The sequence below is a fragment of the Acinonyx jubatus genome, chromosome B3 (assembly GCF_027475565.1).
Source record: "Acinonyx jubatus isolate Ajub_Pintada_27869175 chromosome B3, VMU_Ajub_asm_v1.0, whole genome shotgun sequence".
NCBI lineage: Eukaryota > Metazoa > Chordata > Mammalia > Carnivora > Felidae > Acinonyx > Acinonyx jubatus.
In genome coordinates, this window is record NC_069386.1 from 70,446,513 (window position 1) to 70,464,448 (window position 17,936).

Below are 17,936 nucleotides of genomic sequence, written 5' to 3' on the forward strand. Positions count from 1 at the left end.
CCTCCACCTCCCTCCCCTGTTGTAGCCCAGGTGGTGTTGGAGACATGGAACAGAAAATCCCACTGACTGCTAAGGGTAGCCCAGGAAGATGGCCAGAGGTGAGTGCCTCCAGGACTCCCAGAGCAGGAGTGCTTGTGTGCCGAAGAAAAAGGAATGAAATCAGAATGGCTTCAGATATATTTCTATATTTTTATTTTGGAATGATTATAGATTCACAGGAAGATTGCAAAAATAGTACAGAGGGGTCCAACATACCCTTCACCCAGTTTCATCCAGTGGTTATATCTTCTATAAATCAAGGTGTGGTTTTAAAACCTTCTGTGACCACAGCGAGGCTCACCTCACACCTGTCTTGTCGGTGGCAGATCCTGTAACCGGAGGGGGGGCAGGTTGTCAGGAAGAGCTTTGGGAAGGAAAGGGATGCAGTCATCTTGGGGGTAACAGGTCAGAGAAGATCATTTGAAACTCCAGTGAGCCACAGTGAGAAGAATGGAAGGAAAAGAAGTCAGAGAGAGGAATACAGGGAGACTAAAGGAGGGGAGTGTAGGGGAGAAACTACCCTGGCTCTGTGGTAGAAGGAGAGAAGAAAGAACAGGTTACATGGAGAGAAGAGCAATGATTTCGTAGAGAGGAACAGACTGGGGACTGAGGGGCATTCTGGAGAAGTGAGGCTAGAAAGACTCTAAGGGTCTTGGGGAGGACCTCTAGCTAGAGGTACCTACCATGTAGGTGAGTGAGTGGAGAGAATCATAAGGGAGATGGGGACAGCTGAGGAGAGAAGGGTAGTGGGGATGGGGAGTTGAGACATGGAGCTGGGTGCCTGTTGTCATGGTGTGAGCTGAGGCTCTGGGCCTCCATCCAGGATTCAGGATCTGGCCCAGTGGAAGGACAGTCACTGCCAACTGGACACAGTCAGCTTCTTGGGTGAGTAAGGCTGTCTGTGGGAGAAGGAAGATGACGGGGGAAGAGAGGAGGTAAACAAGTTGGAAAGGGTCTACAAGGCAGTATGAATTTGCATGGTGACTGAAGCTCTGGACATTTGTCCTACTTCCCTGGTCTCTTGGGAGGGGGCCCTGCCTGCCTTTGAAGTCAGGGAGGAAGCCTTGTATCAGAAATCAGAGGTTTGGGAATGGGAACAGGCTGGTGTATGGTGGCAGTAGGGGGTAGTTCAAATCGAAAGCCTCCCTTTCCTAGTAGACACCAATGATATCTATCGGTTCCGCATCACGCTTTCCGGAACAGAGCAGGTAGAGCCTTTGGTTGGTTAGGGTGCTGTTGTAGTGGCAGCTGGTGGGCGGCTGATTAGGGGCCAGAGAACAGATCGTGATGGGGAAGGAGTCCTCTGTGAATGTACAGTATTCGTTGTAATTCTCACAGAAACTCTCACTGTACTTGCAGAACTTCTGGACTTCTCTCCAGGGGGCATGCACCATATAATGGATTTGCGGGCAATACCAGCTCTTCTGCTTTCTGCCCCGTACATAGGCCATGAGACCATTACAGTAGCCCTGGAAACCCTTTGGGTAGTGCACCCTGGGATAATCGACGTGTAGCATGTGGAAGTCCTTGATGGCAATCTGCATCTCGATGTCCACAACCAGAGCTGGCCCGAAAGCAAGCTGGAGAAACACAAGCCGGGCCACAGCTACTGCCATTCCTCCTGCTGGTAGAGTTAAGGTGGTTGGAGGCAGAGGTGGGCCTAGAGTGGCTGTCTGCCCCTTCCCACAGTCTCCAGCGTCCCCGCAGCCTTCCCCTATACCCTAAGAGCTGTACTGTATTTCAAATATCACCTAGCCCAAGTCCTCATGCCCCAGAGAGAGGAGACACTTGCTGGTTATCCACCTTATATTAGCCATTCCCCCCACTCCCTTGGTCCACCTCGGGGTCTCAGCCTCAGCCAATCCATGAGCTGTAACACTTACAGAAGAAGAGGTCCAACTGGTCCTTGGGCGAGTGACTCTTCCCAATCATCCCTGGCTCTGGTCAACCTTTCTGGTAAAAAAAATGCAAAGGGGAGAGAAGGAACAGGCTGAAGTACAATTCTCTGACTGCTCTGGAGAAAGGGCAGGAGCTGGAAGACCAGTGGGACAGGAGCAGGAATTCTTGTCTGGAGCCAAAGACAGCCCAAAGGCGAGAAGAGGCCAGAAATTTCTAGATAAAGACCAGTCTGGGAGGAGGGCACGTCCCCTAAGTTTGAAGAGCCCCTGGACTGAGGGGGTTGGGTGGGTGGGAGGATAGGGACATTGCTGTCTGGTCCCTTCCTTTCTGCTGTCATCGGAACACTTAGTTCCAGCTCCCTGCCAAAAGGCCCTACGTTCTTGGGCTTTCTTTGATGTTTTCTCTGGTCCATAGATCCCTCTTTGCGGAAAGGTAAGGAGAAAAACACTGTTGTGCTTCTGAGGAACAAGGTGCTGCTTGTTCCTAACCCTCAGAGAACAGAGGGTCTGCCACTCATCCCACTCACCGTGGCCCAGGAGGCCACACATGCACTCAAGGGCCTCCCTCTAGAGTGCTGGGTTGAGAATCAGAGACCTCGTTGTGGACTCCCCACAGTCCCCATCATCACCTTTCCACCAGTCACAATCACACTGTCACACCAACTCCCTCACCTGTAACTTCAGGCCCTGTCAGAGTCAGAGCACTCCTGAAAACTGAAGCACACTGACCCTGAAGCCTCAGGCTTGTCAAGTTGGGTTACACAGGTTGAGTTGGACTTGAGGAAGTATGGGCCATCTGAGTCCAGAGAATCAGACTCTCAATGTAGTTTGTCATGCTGGGAAAGGGCCGGACTCCTCTTTTCGTCAATACCTGCCCCTTCATCAGAACTAAAGAGTTAGCCCTCTAGAGCCTGCCAGCCACTGTCCTTGACTTCCACATGCCTCTCAGCCTTGCCTCCCTGTAGGATGTTGTCTGGGTTGTGGGCCTCCTAGTAGGAAGAATGGGATGGAGGAGTCAGAACACAGACCCCTGAGTGTTCCAAGGCCAATGGGTAATTTGGGGGTGGTGCAGAGTACTGGAGGTATCGGGGTACTGGCATTGTTTGTTCATGTTCCCCCTAGCCTTGCTCTTCCTGGAAGCATGAACTGAAGTCCAAAACTGAACCCATCCTCCCCACAACTTGCTTCTCCTCCTGTATTGTCTGTCTCTGTTTCCTCTGTTACAGGTGATCCTAGACCCCTCATTCTCCCTGACCCCACCTGTGGTTGCAAGGTGGGTAAGAGCAAGGCTTTTGAGTAAAACAGACCAGAAATCCTGGCTGAATCCTTGCTTTGCTGCTTACAGGCTGTGTATCTCCAATCTAAGTTTGCTAAAACACTATCAGCTTCAATTTTTCATCTACTAATAGGGGTAATACTTTATATACCTCACGGCAGTATTAGAATTCATTAAGATGTATATCAAGAGCTTGTAGCTCAGTGCCTGGCACATGGTGAGTACTTAATATGAGCATGAGTCCATCAGTCCCACAGTCCTGACAGTCTTATCTAAGACTAAGAACCTGTCCCTTCCATCCCTATCTCTGACCCTCCTCAGGCTCCCCCCTTTCCTGGACACCACATGCTCTCCATCTCCAGTAAGGCTCTGCATCTCATAGGACAGACAGAAGGCTCTCCATGACCTGACCCCTGCCATGTCTCCAACTGCATACCCATCCCCATCTGTTTCCCCCTTTGTGTCACCCTCCACCTCCTTGTCCTTGTTCATGCCGCCTCCTTTACCCCTGATACTGTTCCTCTCCTCCTCCCACTCTTGCCCCCATCACCTCCACTGAGCTAGCTCACGTGAAGACTCAACCCAGAGATCCTGTTTAAGAAGCCTCTGCTTGGAAGACCTCCCCAGGGAAGTGTGCACAGCCAAGCGAGTGAAGGAAAAGCCTACACGGGCAGGTGCCTCGCCTGTATCCTTCAGTCTGGGTCTACAAGCCAGCACCAAGTGGGAGTCATGCAGGGTGGCTCCTGAGACTGGCTGATTCATATCTTTGTTGTGAGGAAGTCTGCTGCTGTGGTCCCCACCTCAAAGCATGCCTCCTCTTCCCTATTTGCTCAAGGCTGCAGCTTCCCTGAGAAGAGGAAAGGGCTTGTCATGGCCCTTGGTCGTCTTCTTCCTTCATTCATTACCCACCTATCACCACTCACCTCTGCACACACAGTTACAGAAATGGAACAGCACATTGTAGAGGAGAGACTTCGGTACCTGATATAGATAACCTACGGAATTTCTGCCTCCTCATCTATAAAATGAGACTAATACCTTTTTTGCCTCATAAGACTACAAGAATAAAGTGAGATGGTCATCATGAACATGACTTTTAACCATTACACAGTGTATAAACAATTATAACTGGATATTATCTCCTAGGTTCTACACCAACTCACTTTTTTCCCCAACTCCATATTGGCAAAGCCCCTTATATTCCCCAAATGATCCAAGTGACCTCCCCCCATCCCCGCTCTGCCAGTGTAGAGCCCCCTCTGACACCTGACTTAAGCTTCATCTTCATGAAGCTTTCTATTATTAGTCAGGCCCTGTGTGGATTACCTTAAGATTTTTTAAACTTAGTTTTTAGTTGTTAAATACCCTCTGAAAAGCAGTATGACAAACATTGGGGCAATACAAAGGTAAATAAAACAGCTCCAGCCCAGATTACATTTATAATGCAGCAGGAAAGACACACATATAAGCATATGTTACAAACGCCTTGGAAAGGGGGTGAATGTATGATGGGCCTTAAGGTTCCAGACTGTAGTTCTAGAGGCCCGGTCTTTAAAATCCTGTCCTCGAGGTGCTGATGCATAGCCCTGCTGCTTCCACACTGACATCCTTGTCATGGTTTCATCTGCTCCCTCAGCCTGACATTTGTGGATTTCATTGCCTCAGTACTCCGGGCTTTACATCCACGAGAATTCCCCTAGAGATGAAGAAACTAAGTTTGAGAGAGAAAGAGTAGTTTGCTCAAGGTCGTATGTCCAATTTAGTAGTTCTCAACGAGGGGAAGGCAATTTGGTCATTTCTGGGGACATGTTTGATCATCACAACCGGAAGGGGCTACTGGCATCTAGTGGGTAAGAGGCCAGGGGATGCCTCTAAACATCCACGGTTGCACAAGACAGCTCCCACAACAAAGAATTATCAAGATCAAAATGTAAATAGTGCTGAGGTTGAGAAACCCTTGTCTGGGGCACCTGGCTGGCTCAGTCAGAAGAGCATGTGACTCTTGATCTTGGGGTCATGAATTCAAGACCCACGTTGGGTGTAAAGATTACTTTCAAAAAATAAACTTAAAAAAATAGAAAAGAAAACCTTGGTCCAATGAGTGAATCCGATTTTCTAACAATGGCAGAATTACTTATACCTCATATATTGAAAAGGGTCAGTAAATAGGCAGACCTTGGAAATGTTTTTGTTAGATTTTGCTTTCAGTGGTGCTGGGTTTTTCTGCCAGCAAAAGGGGCACTGAGAGTTCACCGTTGAAATAACTTTGAGTCATTTTTCCTGTCAAGGTGACTCTCTGCCTGTAGTCTTCTACACATTCTCTCCTACCTCCTCTCCTTAGTGGTAAGCATTTCTAGAACAGCTGGCTAGAGTGGCAGGTTCAACGGTGATTCCCTGGGATGAGAGGAACCCCAAGATTCTGCCCAAAGTGAGCTCACCACAATCAGTAATGTCACTGTTTGCCCTGTCCACCCAAATTCCTCCAACAAGCAGACCAGGTCATGGGCGCTTCCTGGGTTGTCCTTGAACCCAAAGGGATCACTTCATGCATCTCAACCTTCTTGTCATTACTTCACCTCAGCCCCAGGGTTGAAGTCCAGGAGCTGCCTTGTTAGTTCCTCCATCTGCCAACCAATGCTGCAGGTTGCTGGGGGTCCCACGCATGACTGGGGTCATCCAGGGGCCGAATGAATGCCTTCTAACCCAGAGATCAAATCAGTTAAGATCACTTATATGCAAGGCACTAAGCTACACCCTGTGAGAAGTACAAAAGAAGTATAACAGATGGTCCTTGTCTTCTGGAGATTGATAGTCTAAACTGGAGGAAAATGATAAATGTGAAGAAATAACCAATGATTTAAGGCAGAAAAGTACACATCTCGAAGACAGTAACTGTAGGAATTTATTTTTAAATGTTTACTTATTTTTTGAGAGAGTGGGGCGGGCGGGGGGTGGGGGGCAGAGAGAGATGGAGACAGAGGACCCGAAGCAGTCCCCATACTGTCAACGCAGAGCCTGATGCAGGGCTCGAACTCATGAAACTGTGAGCCCGTGACCTGAGCCCAAGTAGGAAGTTCAACTGACTGAGCCACCCAGGTGCCCCTAACTGTAGGAATTTAGAGGTGAGAAAGATCCCTCTGAATTGGGAAGATCAGAGCAAACTTTCTGTGTGAGAGGAGGGTCATCCTGGGACCTTGGGATGCATCTCAAGGAACAGTCAATAATTAAACCGAGATAAAGAAGATTATGAAAGGTATGTTTAAGAAAATAGACAAAACCAGCTTGGCTAGAATTGAGGCTCTCGGTGGAAGAGAAGTCCGAGACAAAGTTCGACAGATGGGTTTGCCAAATTGTGGCAGGCCTTGAATATCAGGCTGCAGAATTTGAATCTTATTCTGCAGATAAAGGGAGAACTGCCAGTGGCTCCCAAGATAGAGTGACCTAATGAGGCCTCTCAACCCCGGAGCAGGTCTCCCTCTCCTACATCCCAGCTTGTCTAAAAGCATTGGTTTGGGAGCTATAAAGATTCCCACCTCTGTCGGTACCGTGCCGCCTCCAGATCCACAGCTGTTCCAGGAAAGGTCATGAGAATTCAAAGACCCAAAGCAAGTCCCACATCTGACCCTAACTTACTGTTTGTTTCACTTTCCCTGTCTACAGAAATGAGCCCATTACCTTTATTTATCCTATAGGAGCAACAAAATTAGGGTAACAGAACTTGGATCTGCTCCTGCTTGTAGGGAAACTCTCACGGGCTTTCCATCGGTATCCAGAAGCTGTGTGGAACTCCGGAAGGGGGAGAGGCCGGGCTCTGAAGGGTGGGCACCAATCCAGGCCCGGCCCTCCTCCCAGCCAGCTCCCCTCACCCCCTCTCAGCCAGGCGAGAGGAAGTGGCAGCTGTTGTCCTGTGGGGAAGACAGGCAGAGGTCCACCTGGCACTGCTGGGATTTTCACAGCACCCGCCCCAGTGACTTTAAACACACACACACACACTCACACACACACACACACACACACACACACACACACACACACATGCAGCAGCATGGCATTAGCCTGGGAGTGGCTGGGCAAAGAGCAGTGGCTGCGGCGATAGAATGAGAAAGCAGAGGGTAGCTACCTCATATCCCTGGGGTGAGGTTGCTTGTGTGAGGGGCTTTCTTCACTCCCATCTTCTCCCACTATTTTGTCTTCTTGCTCACCCCTTTCTAATTTTTCTCTTTTCCGTTCTGCCAGACTCTCTGATCAGTCCTTGGCCTGATACCTGACCCTTTTTGTTCTCCCTAATCTTGTCCCCTTTCCTCCATCTTTTTCTCTTGCCCCTTACATGTGGTGTAGGAGAACTGGCAAAATTATCCCACTGACTGCAAAGTGAAGCAGATCTTGGAAGCTGGATACTTTGGGCAAATAAACAAAATCACCTGCCTTCTCCAAATAATTGAGGCAAAGTAGAGGTTTCAGCTTGAATTGTACAGATGGTAGTTTCAACCCTTTAATTTTTGGGTGCAAACCTAAACCTTTACTGTCTCTCCCTTTTGGCCTGAGACACAGTAGGGCCGTGTTTTACTTTCATGCAGCACTAAGGTGGCCTTCTGGAGAACCCAGCATAATGGATTTGAAGAGCAAACTAGGATAATTATAATGACAGGAAAACACAAGAGCACAGGGCAGTGCAAGTCGTGGTTTGGAAACATCTCACTCTAGAATAATGAGAAGTGAAGAGTCCTGGCTAGGAATTCAAATGAGCTCTTTCCCACCCCCCTACCTACCCACCCCCCTCCCAGCCTGCCTCCAGTCCAGGGCTGGACAGGCCTGTGCTGATCCACATTCTGTCCACAGTTTGGAATTTTATTTCCAAACATTTGCATTTCTACAGCAGCAGAGGCATAATTCTCTATCCAGAAGTTCAAACTGCAAAGATTCAGGCACCTTAACAAAGCAGTGAATGCTGTTCCACAGCCAAGGTCTCGCTGAGGGCAGAGCACAGGAGCCAGAGACCTGTGTGAACTTGCTCCTGGTTCTCTGTCGCCATCTAGTGGTGCTTCCCATCTCCAACACCACCGTTTCTTCCAAAAATCATCCTGACCCTCAGCAGGTCACTCCATCTACTAAAATCATGTTCCACCGCCCTCAAAACAAAAACCTCCTCTTCTCAACTTGAAATTCTGACTTCTAGACCAGAACACAAACTTTACAATCAAGAACGTTCACATGGCTTCGCTACAGTTATAATCTACAATAAGGGCCTTTCGCTTCCTCTGCTTGGAACACCCCCACCCCCAGGGCCTCCCCAGTGTGTGCCGAATAAAAGTCAGAATCCTTTACTGGTCTCTGAGGCTTTCCATGATCTGGCCACTGGTCCCTCTCTGACGCATCTTTCACCTGCTCTGATCATCCTTCACCTGCTCCAGCCACGCTGGCCTCCTTGCTGTTCCAACACCCAGGCATCTGTCTGCTTTAGGGCCTTTGCAGTGCTGTTCTGTTTGGACCACTGTTCCCCACATAAGCACAAATTCACTTTCTCATCTTCAGGTCTTTGTCCCAGCATCGCCTACCTTAATGTCCCTGTTTAAAAATCACTGCCTAACCAAAAGACATGAATAGACATTTTTTCAAAGGAGACGTCCAGATGGCTAACAGACACATGAAAAAATGCTCAACATCACTCATCATCAGGGAAATACAAATCAAAACCACAATGAGATACCACCTTACATCTGTCAGAATGGCTAACATTAACAATTCAGGCAACAACGGATGTTGGCGAGGATGTGGAGAAAGAGGATCTCTTTTGCACTGCTGGTGGGAATGAAAGCTGGTGCAGCCACTCTGGAAAACAGTATGGAGGTTCCTCAAAAAATTAAAAATAGAACTACTCTACGACCCAGAAATTTCACTACTAGATATTTATCCAAAGATACAAAAATGCTGAGCCAAAGGGACACATGCACCCCAATGTTTATAGCAGCACTATCAACAATAGCCAAAGTATGGAAAGAGCCCAAATGTGCATCGACAGATGAATGGATAAAGAAGATGTGGTATATATACAATGTAATATTAGTTGGCGATCAAAAATAATGAAATCCTGCCATTTGCAATAACGTGGATGGAACTAGAGTGTATTATGCTAAGTGAAATAAGTCAGTTCAGTCAGAGAATGACAAACATCTAATTTCACTCATATGTGGAATTTAAGAAACAAAACAGATGAACAAAGGGGAAGGGAAGCAAAAATAAGATAAAAACAGAGAGGGAAGGGTGACTGGGTGGCTCAGGCGGTTAGGTGACCGACTCTTGGGTTTGGCCCAGGTCATCATCTTACAGTTTGTGAGTTCAAGCCCCACATCAGGCTCTGTGCTGGTGGCATGGAGCATGCTTGGGACTCTCTGTCTCCATCTCTCTCTGCCCCTATCCCACTCACGCCATCTCTGTCTCTCTCAAAAATAAAATTAAAAAAAAAAAAAAAAACAAAGAGGGAGACAAACTATAAGAGACTCTTAAATACAGAGAACAAACTGAGGGTTGCTGGAAGGGTTGTGGGAGTGGGGATGGGCTAAATGGGTAAGGGGCATTAAGGAGGACACTTGTTGGGATGAACACTGGGTGTTTATTTAGGTGATGAATCACTAAATTCTATTCTTGAAATCATTATTAAACTATATGTTAACTAACTTGGATTTAGATTATTTAAATATTTAAAAAGAAATACATACACTTTGCTGAATAAGAAAAAAAAATCACTGCCTACCAACTTCCCTCTTGTTCTACCTTTTTTCTTAGCAATTATCACTTCAAGCAAAGTGTATGTTTATTTTTTACTATCTTTCTCCCAGTGGAATGTAAGCTCCACCACAGGTAGGGATGTTTGTCTCTTTTATTCACTGATCTATGCGCCTCAGCACATAACGCTCAATACATACGTGTTTACTGCATGGATGAACATGAACTCAGTGTTCTGAGATCAACTACTACTTACAGGTGAATCCTGAAAACAAAACTGTTGTTCATCTCAGTTTCCCGGGCCTTCCCACCCACAGATGGTGATGATTCTATTCCTCAATGTCTCGGTTCTCCTGAGTGCCCTGTGCCAAGCTCACTAGAGACCCCAGACCAGTCCACCTCAGGCTTTCCACACAGCTAGAACTACCCCAAGGAACAAGGCCTGCAAGATAAAGGCCTGTGGCAGAATGAGGCAACTGCCACCCCCAACGGCATTTTCAAATTTGGATGATATTTAAATTTTTCAAATTTTAACAAAGTAAGGAGGAAAAGAGTGAGGGATGAAAGGTGTTGGGGGCCTTCTCCAGGTAAAGTCAGGTGGCCCTGCTCAGCATCTGGCACTGAGGGGCCCAGAGGAGTGAGCGACCACAGAATAGCTGAGTTGGGGTGGTGCTGGGCATCGTGACTGTGATGAATCATCCACTTCCCTGTCTCCTCCATCTCCTCCAAAAGATAAGCAGGAAGTCCTGATGACAAGAAATCATACAAATATTCTAGGCTGTTCTCTCTGCATCTCATCAGGTCAGAGAAAAAGCCATCCTTACCACTGCAGGGACTGGCTCTTCCGGTGTCATGAACCAAAGGTGTATATGGGGGATAAATGGCAACTCCCTTGAAATTCGTTTGGGGTTGACACCTGGGTCAGGTGCTTTATTAGAGTCATTAAAACCATGTGGCTGGGGGCCAAATCTATTCTTTGAGCATGAGGTTTGAAGCTTCCTCATTGCCAAACCTGTTTAGGCAGGTACACTAGCTCCATAGGTATCCACTTATTTGGGACATGTAGGTGGAAAGGCATGAACCTGATTCATTTCCTGATCCAGGATGGCTCCCCAGCCCACCCTCAAACAGAAGCAACGTAGCTCAGGCCAGCTCTTAAGGAGTTAAAAGGCAAGTGATCTGAGGCCAGTGGCAGGTAGGGGCAGCCTAAACAGGGGCTAAGCTGGAGCTGCAGAAGCACGAGAACTCAGTGAGGAGGTAAGACCTGTGGAGGGACATCGGTGAGGAGAGAGGACAGAGAAGGGACAGGCTCTGATGAGAGTGAGGGATGAGATAGACGAAGGAAGAAGGGATAAGGACACACACACAGGACAGAGGAGAGTGATGCCAGGATGGAGGCACAGACTGGGAACACGGGGGCCAGGGGGTGTCATGGAGTAGATGAGACACAGAGCCAATGGATAAGGGCACAAAGAGGATGGGGCTTGAGGGAGAGGAGATAGAACAAAGAGTAGGAGGACAGAATGAGGGAAGACAGGATACAAGGTGAGGGGGATGGGGTCACAGTGGGTGAGAAGGGCACCCAGAGCAGGGAAGAAGGGATGAGACCCCTGGGTGAGGGAAGAAGGAGGCAGTAGTGGAGGGTAACGGTGATGAGATAGAAGGAGCACATACAGGAAGACTAATTTCTCACCTCTTGTTCTCTATCCCCAGCAAACCTAGCCCTCCGTCCTGACTGTTCCCCTGAGAGAGATGGCAGCAGCCAGAGCAGGATACAGCCCTCTGCTCCTGCTCCTGCTGCTGGGGCTGTGTGCCTAACTGAGGTCCCAGTCAGTGCCAAGCCCAGCAACATGACCGCAGCTCAGTGGTTTGCAACTCAGCACGTGCAGCCCAAACCCCAGGGATGCGACACTGCAATGAACAACATCAACAAATACACGAAACGCTGCAAAGACTTCAACACCTTCCTGCATGGATCCTTCTCCAGTGTGGCCACCACCTGTCAGACCCCCACCATAGCCTGCAAGAATGGCCGTAAAAACTGCCACCAGAGCCAAAGGCCTGTGTCTCTGAGCACATGTAAGCTCACCTCGGGGAAGTATCCAAACTGCAAGTACAAAAAGAAGCAACTGGTCGCTTCTTACACTGTAGCCTGTGACGGTCCCCAGGCAGGAGGCTCTGGGAAATTCAAGCTGGTCCCTGTGCACTTGGACTAGGTCCTTTAGGTTTGCAGCCTTCCTCCCTCTTGGGCTATACCTTAATTCCCTCTCCAGGCCTCTGTGCAAGTCTTTTTTTTTTTTAATGTTTATTTATTTTTGAGAGAGAGAGACACTGAGGGGGAGGGGCAGACAGAGAGGGGGACAGAGGATCCAAAGTGGGCTCTGCATTGACAGAGGCGAGCCCAATGCAGAGCTCAAACTCACAAACCTTGAAATCATGTCTTGAGCCAAAGGCAGATGCTCAACTGACTGAGCCACCCAGGCGCCCCTCTGTGCCACTCTTCATATGTCCAGAAGGTTCTTTTCCTCTCATCTCTTAGGGCCCTTCCTAGCTCTTCTGAGAGGCTGAGGGTAAGCTGAGGTAGACAGGTTGGAGGGCTAAGCTCCAGAAGAGATGGTCTTTCATCTTTTTGTTCCTGTTTTCCCGGAAGCTTACCCTCAAGAGAGGGGTTGAGCAAGCTAAGAGTATGGGTTCCCTGGCCTGTGCCTTGTACATCTCTCCCCTGTCCCCTCTTTTCATGGCAGCATGACAAGAGGGGGAAATAAATGGACAAGGAGGGTATGGGATTTATGGACAGAGCTGCTCCGGTTCCTAAACCCGGAATCTTCCCCAGATAACGTGGTAGTGACATGGCCTGTGTGTGGAGAGGCAGCTGGGAAGAAAGAAAACAAAGTACCACTTCATATTTATGTAGCATTTTAGGCTTTCATAGTGGAGCCACATGAGTTCCTTGTGAGATAGACTTGAGAGGGATTATGTGCCTTCTTTAGGGCAGGAAATTGAGATTTGAGAAAGTGTAATTCATTAAAAAGCTTGTCAAACTGGTTAGTGGCAGAACCTGGACTTGCACTTAGGACTCCTTATTCTAAATACGGTGTACTTTGTACTTGACCATTGTGCAGAAAAGGAGAGACCTCTACAGGGACTAGAGAACTAGGTAAGAGTTCACCCATATCCCCTGAGAGCTCTCCGAAGAGCCAGTTGTCCTGTGCTGGCTGCAGTAAAGGTCACTACATCTCTAGCCAAGAGCTGTTTATGAGGTGCTCCAGGGATCTTAATCCATTCTCTCTCTGCCTCTCTAACCGGGCTCCCCCTTCTCCAGCCCACTGTTCTTCCGACCCAGCCCCCCCACCCCCCCACCCCGGGCCTGGCTGTGGCTAGATCCCTTTGGCCTGAAGGCATAAGGTCAGGGGAGTGTCCCAGCTTCATTCCCCTGCTCCAGGATCACATTTCCCTTGACCTCAAGGGACTTCCGTGGCCCAGAGCCTGCTGGTCACAAACAGGCTGGTGGGAGCTGCCAGAGCTTCCTTCCTCTGATAATGATCTCTCCTGCCTCGGTGCTTCTCTGGCTCTCCAATCTGGCAGTCTGCCCAGGCCGGAGGGCTTGAGATGTGGAAATGCCATCTCCCTGTCCCCCCAGGTGTAGACACCACTTCTCCCTCTCTAGTGAGCAGAACTGGAGAAGCTGTGGCTTTACACTGGCTCTGTTCTGATAGTGCCCCCCACCCCCCGCCACCACATTGCCTGCAGCCCTCACCATCACCAGCACATTCTCTATTTCAGTCCTAAACTGACTATGCCCATGCCCACCCTACTTCACTGTCCAATTACCTTGTTAGACTTTCCCTTCCCAGCTGGGGAGTCTGTTCCCTACCTGTCCCTCCCCGACACCACCCATGCTCCTGTACTCCTTACCAGAGTCAGAGTCAGATTTGGAGACGGATAAAATTGGGTGTAAATCTTGGTTGGCTCAGTGTTCCTGGCCAAGTGACCTCGAGCAAACTACTGAACCTCTCTGCAGCTGTGCTTCCATACAGCAAAATGGGAGTGATACCACCTACCCAATAGGATTGCAGGAAAATTTAGAAATGATATTTATGATGCCTTAAGCAGCCCTCAGCCCTGGTAGGCAATTAATAATGACCACTAGTAGTAACAAATAGTTGTCCAGTCAAATCCACGGTGGCAAACATGCCGACGAAGGCAAATGCCCCACTCAACTTTCCTTGAAGGCCTTCTTCTGCTAGAGTGATGTTTATGAGTAGCTAGAGGACAAGTCTGCACAGTCCTGCTGGGTGGGCTGGTGTTTGGAGAGGAGGCAGAGGGAAAGTAGGGAGGGTATGGTCAAAAGAAAGAGCGGAACGTTGAACAATTCAAGCAGAACGTGGGGCACTACATTGCTGAGTCTTGGAAGTACAGGTGCACTAAATACACATTGTGGCCAGATTCCAAATTACAAAGTGTAAATCTATATATCCTATGGTCATTATACTCTGCGTTTATCACTTTATTTTTTTAATGTTATTTGTTTTTGAGAGAGAGCACACGCACAAGCGGGGGAGGAGCAGAGAGAGAGGGACAGAGGATCCAAAGCGGGTTCTGTGCTGACAGAGGCGAACCGGATGAGGGACTGGAACTCACCATGAGCCAAACCCTGAGATCATGACCTGAGCCGAAGTCAGATGCTCAACAAACTGAGCCACCCAGGCACCCCATTTATCACTTTAAATAGATGGTTTCAATGAGGTGCATAGAAAGCAAGATACTTGGGGGTATTGACGTTTTCCCTTTTTTTTCACAACTCTTTATATATTCATATAAATATACATTGTATAAGTTGATATATACCATATATAAATATAATTATATATATTGATGTTTTTTCTTATGGATATTACGGTTTTGAAGACTTCCTCCTCACAAATTTTGAAGTGGCTATAATGATGCTTTTAGTGCATCCTCTCAAAATGAAAAGAATTTCCAGATAAAACTTTTTCTTAAAAGATTCATGACCTAAATAGTACTAAGTAACTAAAAATCAAGCATAATTCAAAAGTAATCTGTGGTGATGGAGTTCAAAATAGTGGTATATTGGGGAGTACTAACTGGCAAGGGGTAAGAGGTAAGCTGGAAATGTTCTTTCTTGGTCTGGATGTTTACTTTGTGAAAACCCATTGAGTTGTACACTGAAGATTTGTATAGTTAACTGTATGTAAATTACACCTCAATAAAAAATCCTTCTGAATGTATAGCTCTTAACAATTATTTTACTTAACATGATAAATGCTAATACACCAATCAATTCTATAAAGATTATGATATAATGGAATCATAGATGGAATTATGATCTAGTTGAATTTCTGTTGCTCTGCTTTATACTATTTTTTGAATTGAATAGTACTTACACTATTTATTAAATTGTTATAAATACTTTGGCTCAAAAAGTATATGAGGTTCTTCTTAAAGTTGTCCGGCTAATACACTATCTCTTCTCATATATTAACTGTCAACTGATTTTCCTATTTTATGTGAAAATTCTTCATTGTTTTATATATAATATAATCTTTTACAATCATTAATTATTCAGCATTTTTCTTAAAATAATAAGTGTGCGTTTATACTTCTACTGACTGACAGAATTTCGACACTTAAAAATTCATAAGGAAAATTTCACTCTAAGTTACATCTAGAATGCCCACTAATATTTGAAAGTGATTCAGATATTAACGATGAATCCAAATGACTTGTTTGTTCTCATCACTGATGATTTAACTGATTAGGTTTAACAGTCACCCATTCCTTCACATGACTTTGATCACAGCCAAGTTGAGAGATGCCAAGAATAATGTTGAAATAAGCATTTGACTATTCAACTTTCCAAAGGTCAAAGGTGAGGTCCAAAGTGAATAACAGGTTTGGGCCAATTACTAAGGCCGGCTGAAGCCTGATTCAGTCCTACCTCATGGCTGAAGGATGGGAAAAGGAGGCTGATTAGTTATTAAACATTGCTGTTTCTGGGAGTGGGAGCTTGGGGAGGGGAGGAGAGTGTGTAGGGGAACATTGTCCAGCCTTGTGTAGGTGGCTTTAAAGGAAATTGTTTCAGGGTTCCTGCATGGCTCAGTCAGTTAAGCATCTGGCTCTTGATTTTGGCTCAGGTCAGGATCTCACAGTTTGTGGGTTTGAGCCCTGTGTTGTCAGAGCAGAGCCTGCTTAGGATTCTCTCTCCCTCTCTCTCTCTGTCCCTCCCCTGCTCATGCTTGCTCTCTCTCTTTCTCTCTCTCTCTCTCTCAAAATAAATAAAAAAGAAAAAGAGAAAGAAAATTGTTTCAACCCGGACCTAATATGGAGCAGACATGGAATCCAGAAAAGAAAGTAACCCAAAGGGCACCTGGGTGGCTCAGTTGGTTGAGTGTATGACTCTTGATTTCATCTTAGGTCATGATCCCAGGGTCATGGGATCAAGCCCTACATCAGGCTCCATGCTGAACATGGAGCCTACTGAAGATTCTCTCTCTCCCTCTGCCCCCTCCCCTACTTGCTCTCTCTCTTTCTCAAAAAGAAAAGAAAGTAACCCCAGAACTGGTTCTAGAGCTCACTCACTTACCTACAAGTAAAAACTGAGGTATATTAGGTAAGAAACTTTTCTACATCACTGTGGTTTCCCAGAGTCTCCATACACTGAAGTAAATGACCCATAGACATTACAAAGAGGGCCAGCTGAGTCAATGTGAAAAAAAAGGGTCCTGATCTCAAGGGCAGAATGTAGGAAGAGGAAATGCCCTTGAGATGAGGCCCTTCTCCACACATTGATTCATAGTGTCAATGGCTTTCTTCATAGGATCTATGGCTCTAAGAGAATAACTCTAGTGCTAAGGCAAGAAATACACCAATGACAATAACATCCAGGGATGTTCCTTTGAGAGAGCCTTGGCCCATTCTTATGCTCTTGCAGCTTCCAAAAGGACTTTGAAGACTTTAGATCCTCAGTCTTTTAAAGGTCTCCTCCTACCCCCATTCCACCATGGCAGTTAGAAAGAAGAGCAGATACAGCTCTTGCCAGGATGCTTACCTGTGCAAGACTCCAAAGCCAGTAAGCCTAGGAGCATCCATGAAGCCACAGGAGCATGAGAACACATCACTAATGGGGCCTTGTTGGAAGCCCTTGGTTCACAAGAGGGGAGGTAAGGAAAGATGTCTACCCCTAAAGGAAATACACACTCTGATGGAAAATCCTCCTGACTTAGGGAGATGGGAATTTCCTATCTATAAAAAGGTAACCTACTTCATGGGAGTATCAGGTAAATTAAATGTGACAATATGTTTAAAGTACTTAGTACAGTGGCTGGCATGTAGGAAAAGTTCAAGAGGTGTTATCATATTTATTACTGTGGTGTCAAATGTTGGGTGGCCAAATCTGTGATGGATGGAGCAGGCGTGACTTCCGTGACAGAAGAACAAAGGATTTCAACAGAGGCCAAACTCCTCCTCAGCCTTCCTTTGCCAAATGGTAGTTCCTAGCCAAGAGTGGATAAAGCAAGGCTCAAGGTCAGACAAAAAGGACAATATGCATTCATCCCTCTAGGAAAAGTAATTTGGAGTGGTGTGGGGTAGGGAGCAATACTTTCAAATGGGACCCAAAAAAGGGGGGGGGGGGTTGGTGGCTATCAAGTATTTCTGTTAAGACTACTTTACTTCAGGGTTTTTTTTTTCTTTCCCCCAACTCTACCTTCCGTGAATCAAGAGATATAAAAAGAAGGCATAGGATTTAGGGCCACTAACTTTTGAGGGTGTCCACCATGTCAGCTCCTCTCCAAAGGATTCAAGTATCACAGCAATTGATGGAGAAAGCGCTCTAGTGACATTTCCAATTTTCCCTCCTGAGACATTTAAACCAGTCCTCAGGTGAGTTTGGTATGCCCTCACCTCCATCATGGAAGACCTCTTACATTTTTCCCACTCTCCGATTCAGTCCCTTTCATACTTTGTCTTCCATTACTCAA

At 46.9% G+C, this 17,936-nt stretch overlaps 2 protein-coding genes across 2 annotated transcripts; one reads left to right on the plus strand and one right to left on the minus strand.

Moving 5' to 3' along the window:
- Positions 1-222: 222 nt before the first annotated feature.
- RNASE13 (ribonuclease A family member 13 (inactive)) lies at positions 223-3,096 on the minus strand. Its single transcript, XM_027065353.2, has one exon. The coding sequence runs from the start codon at positions 1,653-1,655 to the stop codon at positions 1,191-1,193; it is 465 nt and encodes a 154-aa protein (XP_026921154.1). The 5' UTR covers positions 1,656-3,096; the 3' UTR covers positions 223-1,190.
- An 8,364-nt stretch (positions 3,097-11,460) lies between these two features.
- On the plus strand, positions 11,461-15,493 carry RNASE7 (ribonuclease A family member 7). Its single transcript, XM_053225142.1, is given in 2 exon segments — positions 11,461-11,745; positions 11,748-15,493. Coding segments are annotated over 2 exon segments (462 nt in total). The 5' UTR covers positions 11,461-11,688; the 3' UTR covers positions 12,153-15,493.
- Positions 15,494-17,936: the final 2,443 nt, after the last annotated feature.

What these genes read in the sequence shown, in the direction of transcription:
- RNASE13 (XM_027065353.2), bottom strand. Translation starts at nt 1,655, where the DNA reads ATGGCAGTAGCTGTGGCCCGGCTTGTGTTTCTCCAGCTTGCTTTCGGG.